Source organism: Anneissia japonica, unplaced genomic scaffold (assembly GCF_011630105.1).
Source record: "Anneissia japonica isolate Jap-2015-1 unplaced genomic scaffold, ASM1163010v1 scaffold2146_len47177_cov227, whole genome shotgun sequence".
Lineage (NCBI taxonomy): Eukaryota > Metazoa > Echinodermata > Crinoidea > Comatulida > Comatulidae > Anneissia > Anneissia japonica.
The window spans coordinates 10,869-19,315 of NW_022731131.1; the positions used below are offsets into that span (position 1 = coordinate 10,869).

General features: G+C 31.8%; 1 protein-coding gene across 1 annotated transcript in view; it reads left to right on the forward strand.

Moving 5' to 3' along the window:
* The first annotated feature begins 323 nt into the window (after window positions 1–323).
* Window positions 324–8,447, forward strand: part of LOC117115210 (hemagglutinin/amebocyte aggregation factor-like) — a 9,515-nt gene continuing 1,391 nt past the window's right edge. Inside the window, exons 1-3 of the mRNA XM_033258912.1 lie at window positions 324–459; window positions 3,952–4,143; window positions 4,299–4,439. Coding sequence (XP_033114803.1) covers window positions 3,962–4,143; window positions 4,299–4,439 — 323 coding nt within the window. The 5' untranslated portion in view covers window positions 324–459; window positions 3,952–3,961. The remainder of the gene's footprint in view (window positions 460–3,951; window positions 4,144–4,298; window positions 4,440–8,447) is intronic.

An 8,447-nucleotide genomic window follows, 5' to 3' on the forward strand; every position in this document is an offset into this window, starting at 1 on the left:
GTATATTAACAGATTAATTTACATCTTCAATATCTATTTCGATTACCTTTACAATGGGAATGTACACGAACACTTATCTAAAAATAACTATAGGTACATATGGTATAGAAAATTAATAAATTAACATCGTTATTGGAGCTGACACAAGCATAAGCACACTTGTATTAGTAAAGCTGTAAACAAGATTACTCAAATCATTAATTCTGATATCTCTTCTATATAGCGTGAAAAACTTGGTCTGACAATACCGATAGAACACATTCTACAGATAAGTTAATTTGATAAGATATTATTGTAATACGTTATCAGTTTTCAATATTAATTACGACGTGTCTATATAGTTGCTGTACAAATTAAGATGATATATTTAATGCTGGAGATAACAATTGCCTATAAATAATACCTATTGTGGTATACTTGCCAGATTTTCTAGTACCTGTTGGTGTATTATACCAGATTGTAAGTTTCTAACATTATTCTTTCAATTTGATTTTTAAAAGCTCAGTTGGCTCATATAGGTCTGTCTCTTATACACATCTAGATGTGTATAAGAGACAGATCTATGACATTTGAAACATGTCAAAGGTCAAAACAGCATTTTCGGTCATTTTCTAGCAAACTTTTTTATTAGACAAAATCGCCACTCGGCCTTTTGCCACTTAGGCCGGCTGCCATCCAGCCTTTTGCCACTTCTCGGTCTTCTCGTAGATAGTGTGTATGGTCTTGCTTACGTACTTGGTAGAAGGATTTGCATATAGGATACCATCCTAACGTAGACCGCAACGTAAGCGCTCCATCTATGGCCGAACAGGGGACTGAAATGGACCAGTACACCTTAGTAACCACCTCTCTTCTCGAATGCATGCCCCGCGAAAGGTTTGTTTTCTAGGCTCCCGAAAATAACCTTTGAGGCTTTTGGGCGATTAATTATTTCTTTTTCTTTCTTTTTTCTTTTTTTTTTTTTTTTTTTTTTTTTCTTTTTCTTTTTTTTGGACTTTCCCGTTTACTTAAACGGAACTGCAGTTTTGGCATCCAACAGAGTAGATAATGTCACGTACTTTGTCGTCCATAATTTTGTCTCTGAAATGTACAAATATGTTGCATATTATTATTTATGGTTTATAGTATCCATTATTTTCTGGGTAAAAAGTGCTCTTTTTATTTTTTTCCACCGATAATCCAATGTATAAATTCGGTACGTTGCTTTCTTTTTTTTTTTTTTTTTTTCTGTGTGTTTTTTTGGTTTTTTTTTTTTTTTGTCTGTGTAGGCCTACCAATACGTGTAGAGGCGGATTTTAGTCTTTCTTCTTTCTATCTTTTTAATAAATGACTAAATTGTTCTTTTTGGACTAAAGTGAGTTTATGTACAATGAGGTGTTGAGATGTAATATTTAGATAGTGATTAGCGTGTTTGGTTTCTGAACACTTCTTAGTGTGTCAATTTTTTTTGAATTGTGATGTTAATGTCGAAGAAATTGATTGTGTATCCTTTATAGTTTCTATTGTAAATTGTGTACGCCTATGTTTGTCCATAGCGTTTAAATGTTTTAATGTTTGGCCTGCGTTAATCTACTTTTCATTATTTCGCAATCAGCAGGTGTATTAGTGACAAGTAACAAATAATGCGAACGTTTACACATCGTTCAGGTAGATGTTGATGATCGGTACATCTCCTTTAAATTGTTTATGTGATGATCTGTTTAGCCAAATAGGTGCCTATCTCCGGTATGGCTGCATAGATTGGAAAATAATACCCATATATGTCTATCGAGCGAAGTACATAAATCTGTCTATGTATTTTTAGCGTGCTATATGTTCTGAGGAGGAGTTCAGGTATAGGGAAGAAAATACTTTCATTTTTTTTTAAATAATTTTTTCCACTCTCAGGATCAATTCATTTAAAGAAAATTTAATAAAATAAAAATTTGATCAATTTTAACACTATGACTTTTACATGTGTTTTAAAGGATGTTGTGTATTTAAAATAATCTTTAAAAACAGTACGCATCTAAAATACTATACAAAAACGCTATGAATAAATTCTATTCTAGACCTAAAGGGATGATGCGATAGGCTTTTTATTTCATCTAGGCTTGTGCAAGGACCTAATAAGTTACTAGTAATTTTTCTTCTTTCTAAAATTAGTATGAGTTAGCATGTTGGCGCTTTGGACGCTTAGTTTCCACTTAATGGATTTATTTTCTATACTGCTGATAGATAATAACATGCTTGAGGATGACATGAATAACGATTATTTCCTTCATTTTATCATATCAAGAATTATCAGACTTTAAACTCGGTATTGGTTAAAACTCATAGAACACTACCATCGTGTATTAATAAGAAACAAAGTGTATAATAGCTTTGCAAATCATTTTAGACAGAAGAAAAGAATAGATAATAACTGAACAATAATGCCCATGGAATTACCGTGTCTAGAGATGATGCACCTGCATGCAAGTTTTAGCCTGAACATACTAACATTAAAAGTTTTCACCACCATTATATAATAACCACCCTTGGAAAAACAGACAAGATGATACATAAAAAAAGAAACCCGATTCACTTCACCCCTTACCTACCTGGCGGTTGAAGGACTGTGTTACTGTTATTTCCCCCAATATTTCCACTTGCTAAAAATTTATATTAAATTACTAAATTCCCTCCAATCATAGAACAGCAACAGTTACACCTATCATTTTAAACATCTCTCTCAAATTTAATAATTACCGTCCAGTATCCAACTTGCTAACATCGGAAATAATACTGCCATATTTAGTGTTCGGAAATGTTAACCAATATTATTGAACCTAATGAAATAAGTGACAAATTGCAATCAGCATATTCGATTGGTGAAAAACATTTCCGAAATACAACAAATCGTTTTTACTTCTTTACAATAAAAACACTTTTACAGTCTCCAAAAAGCCTGGAAATTTGTTGTTGGTTTATGTTTTTTATTTTTTTTTGTATTATAGTATAAATGTGCAAGAAACCCTTTGTTATTATTCATAGTCCGTGTAAAATTTTATTCTATATGTACATTACTATCGTACATGTAGCAACATGGTGACCATGAACATAAATGTTGTGACCCATTGCTTAACAGTCCAGAATAGCTTAAATTTCATGACTAAAACCCCCAGATTTAATTGCTCACATAGCAGATTCGGCGCAATTGTTCTACTTTGTCTAACGGAAATTTATCCTCCTGCATCGAAATCAATTTACTTCTATTAGTTAAGTTTGCTAATTACTTTAGATGATACTTTTCTGTGACTCTTGAAAAATAAGTTTTGAAAAAAAAAAAACAATATTGTTGTGACAATATACAGACAATATTATTGTGACCTGTGGTATATTAATTCTTTAAATTTTCTTTATGATTTATTAGGTTGTTTCGTTGTAATTAATTGAAATTACTTTTTTGAAATTAGAACGTTGAATGCTTTCAAAAAAGTTCAATGCTTGAACTCTGGCGATTATTGCTTAACCATTGCTTAACAGTCCAGAAGAGCTTAAATTTCATGACTAAAACCCCCAGATTTAATTTCTTGTCACACAGCAGATTCGGCGCAATTGTTCTACTTTGTCTAACGGAAATTTATCCTCCTGCATCAAAATCAATTTACTTGTATTAGTTAAGTTTGCTAATTACTTTAGATGATACTTTTCTGTGACTCTTAAAAAATAAGTTTTGAAAAAAAAACAATATTGTTGTGACAATATACAGACAATATTATTGTGACCTGTGGTATATTAATTCTTTAAATTTTCTTGTGGTATATTAATTCTTTAATTTTTCTTTATGATTTATTAGGTTGTTTCGTTGTATTTAATTGAAATTACTTTTTTGAAATTAGAACATTGAATGCTTTCAAAAAAGTTCAATGCTTTAACTCTGGCGATTATTTGTTAATGAATGATGCCATTTTTTAATTCTAACATTAGAACAAGAACAATGAAGGTTTTCCTTGGTTTGGTGCTAGCACTCCCTCTTTGCCTAGCGGCGTTCTCCGCTGATTGGGATAACAACTGGGATAGTGATTTAAACTTTCAATGCCCCAGTAACCAAGCCATCTACAAGATAGTATCACAACACGACAATAGCAAAGAAGACCGCCTCTTTGAATTCTTTTGCAGGTAATTGTGGAACTTTATTTTACACATTTGCTATCAAATAGAAAATACATATTTACATATCGTTATTTTCTAAAGTGTAAAATTTACATTTTGAAATCTACAAATTTTAACCAAATAAATCCTGATGAATGAATGCCTTCTTTCTTAATACACAGATCATTTCCTGTAAGCTTTTCAAAATGTACATGGACTGGATACATTAATGATTTTGACCAGCCGTTCAGCGCTACATGCCCTTACAATGGCATTGTTAATGGTGTTCACAGCTATCACTCCAACAGCAAAGAGGACAGACGGTAAGGAATTTTTGCATAATATAAGGAGGGTAGGATATTTTTTTGTGTTATCACATTAAGTCAGAACTCTTGTTTCCAGTGGATCCTTTTTGTAGTGAACCAAACTTTGTAATTATTTTTAAAGGGTTCTTTATAATGGTCTGACATGTCAACAACTATCTTAAATTTGTAAATTCTGTATTAAATTTGACGTAGCTTGGTCATAAAGATGCTTGTTAGTGGTGAACAGGTAGGCCTAATGGCAGACATATCGGTCGTCATACTACCCCTTCATCCTCAAACTCTGGCAGCAGCAAAAAAAAAAAGAGGGGGGAAAAAAAGAAAAAAAAATCTAACCTAGAAATAAAAATGATAACATTATTGAGCTTCCAGGAGGATACATGCCCTAATCACCATAGGAGAGGGGAAAAAGTAAATCCTTGCTGGGCTGGAACTTATATCCAGTTCTGTAGCGTGAGTGGATGAGAGAGTAATAATCCCCCTGGGTAGGCCGCTGGTAAACGACTGGGTATTCCCAGCAATTTGCTGGTATCCATTGATACAGATGGGTAGACTGAAGTAATGTAGATAGAGTGTGTTGTTCAAGGACGCAAGCAAAGTTCACAGCAAGGGATTGAAACCTGGACCTCGAGGTTGAGAAACCAAATCACTCCCACTGCGGAAAATCGCTTCCATCGGAAAGGAAACATCGCTAAACCTACTCCCTCAGACCACACATTGATTAATGGTACCTCACGCCATCTTGGCAGAAACCCCTGCACTGTTGCTTTTAAATCTTGTGATCCTATAGGTTCAAAATTGTTTATTTTTTTAAATTTTGAGACAAATAAAATAAAGAAATTGTTTAAAATGCCACCAAATTATGCCACCGGCTCTATCCTATCTGTTTTTACTACCGTATTATCCGCTTATATTATTATAAAATATAAGGATGGTGCTTTCGTCTATGGAAATATAGCTGTTTAATCTTGATAATCAATTCAGCTATAATGCTCCTTATCTCTACAACTCTTTTCCACCGATTGTTCATTCTGCTTTCTCTTTCTCTTATTTCAAATTTAACCTTCTGAGTTATCTTTTATCCAAAATCTTGTAACAGCAAAGAGGACAGACGGTAAGGAATTTTTGCATGATATAAGGAGGGTAGGATATTTTTTTGTGTTATCACATTAAGTCAGAACTCTTGTTTCCAGTGGATCCTTTTTGTAGTGAACCAAACTTTATAATTATTTTAAAAGGGTTCTTTATAATGGTCTGACATGTCAACAACTATCTTAAATTTGTAAATTCTGTATTAAATTTGACGTAGCTTGGTCATAAAGATGCTTGTTAGTGGTGAACAGGTAGGCCTAATGGCAGACATATCGCTCGTCATACTACCCCTTCATCCTCAAACTCTGGCAGCAGCAAAAAAAAAAAGGGGGGGGGGGGAAAGAAAAAAAAATCTAACCTAGAAATAAAAATGATAACATTATTGAGCTTCCAGGAGGATACATGCCCTAATCACCATAGGAGAGGGGGAAAAGTAAATCCTTGCTGGGCTGGAACTTATATCCAGTTTCTGTAGCGTGAGTGGATGAGAGAGTAATAATCCCCCTGGGTAGGCCGCTGGTAAACGACTGGGTATTCCCAGCAATTTGCTGCTATCCATTGATACAGATGGGTAGACTGAAGTAATGTAGATAGAGTGTGTTGTTCAAGGACGCAAGCAAAGTTCACAGCAAGGGATTGAAACCTGGACCTCGAGGTTGAGAAACCAAATCACTCCCACTGCGGAAAATCGCTTCCATCGGAAAGGAAACATCGTTAAACCTACTTCCTCAGACCACACATTGATTAATGGTACCTCACGCCATCTTGGAAGAAACCCCTGCCCTGTTGCTTTTAAATCTTGTGATCCTATAGGTTCAAAATTGTTTATTTTTTTAAATTTTGAGACAAATAAAATAAAGAAATTGTTTAAAATGCCACCAAATTATGCCACCGGCTCTATCCTATCTGTTTTTACTACCGTATTATCCACTTATATTATTATAAAATATAAGGATGGTGCTTTGTCTAAGGAAATATAGCTGTTTAATCTTGATAATCAATTCAGCTATAATGCTCCTTATCTCTACAACTCTTTTCCACCGATTGTTCATTCTGATTTCTCTTTCTCTTATTTCAAATTTAACCTTATGAGTTATCTTCTATCCAAAATCTTGTGTACTTTTCCCTGTGGCCATTTCATTTTGTTGCAATATTTTTAAAATTTGATTTTTCTCTGTCTTGTATAGTAATTTATTTATCTTTTATATATTTGTTTATTAAAGATATTTATATTTATGTTAGTTTAATTTAGTATCTTCTCTTTAATTCTCTTAATTAATTATTTTAATTTGTTTCTGTTTATTGTGTCAATTTTAGTTTTTTCATTATGTTAATTTTTAGTTTTAATGTTTTTCTTCAAATCATTACTCTTTTTTTCTGATTTTTTATTTTTCTGTTTTAATTTATTTAATTTGTTTATGTGAAAAATCTAGTTTAATTTTTATACTTTTGTCCTGAGGGTCCCAATTGATCAGCTCTGCCTGGATGGACCACCCTCACAAAATATTATTGAGATAGATTAAATAAATAAATTAATTAAAGCTTGTGCATAACCTATGTTTAAAGATATTAACTCTGAAATAAGATATAGGATAAGTAGCAGTATTGATGATAGTAGATACCAGTAAGACATTTTAAAGATAAAACTGTCTGCAAAAAAAAAAAAAAAAAAAAAAAAACATACACTTCAATTTAAGATTTAAAAAATTCAGGGCAAAAATTCATATTAAAATAATATTAAAAAAATTAAATATACTTTGTATTATACTACATTTGCATGGGGAAATAGAGGGGGAAGATGAACTTGTACAAGACTTTTATGTTCAATATGGAATTATTATGGTTGTTGATGACAAATCAGAAAAAGCAGACACCATATGGAAATATTGAGCAACGATACCCAGCAGTAATCTTCACTTCATGCATTTGCTTTGTCATAAATATTTCATACATTATTAAGCACACAAAATACTGACAAATATTCATAGAAAGTTACCACTATGCATTTGCTAAAAAAACAAAAATCTTATTCTAATCAAGTCTACAGAATTATTAGGGTTGTTGATTTTCCAGTTATTCAATTTTACTTATTGTTGTTATAATCATGCCAATTAGACAAGAATTAATGATGAAGAATTCTCATTAATAATTGTGTTTAAATTGTCTTTGCATCTTTAAGCACCTTAACTCAAATCAATGCACACTCTTCAACCATAAATCATATTCATCTAGCACAAGAAGTTTCTCGAAAGAATTCCTTTTAATTTCTTCTTCTGAAATATGAATTCATGAATGTTTTTGTTACAGATAGTGTATTTTCTTTTTGTCGGATTTATTTATATTTCAATATGATTTCATTGCCTTCAATAATTAGAATTAAATTTCTTTTTTGTATTTTGCTTTCAATGAATTTAAATGATTTCATTATGTTTTCAATAGCATGTAATTTCTTTTTTGTTGTTAAATTATTAACTATACTAGTATATTAAAATATATTAAAGCAAATCTAACATTTTGAAAACAAAACTCAAAATATAGTAAATTAACTGAGTTTATGGCATATATTTTGTTTTGTTAGATGTTATTATTATAATATATTCTACTGCATTTACCTCATGGAGTAACTGACATGGTAATTTAAATACAAAAGTGAGAGCCTGTCTCTTATACACATCTAGATGTGTATAAGAGACAGCCCTCTGGATACCGGATTCTTTTGTAGTGCAAACCCTTGAATACCGGATTCTTTTGCAGTGTAACAAGGCTTTTTGCGTTTTTTGAGTATAAGTCGTTCCTGTGTATTTTTGGGATCTTTCTGTAAATTATACAGAAAAATGTTTCTAAAAACAAAGAAAGCTTATAGAATAAGCTTTCATTTGATGTATAATTTATATTTTTGGGAATTTTTTTTCATAA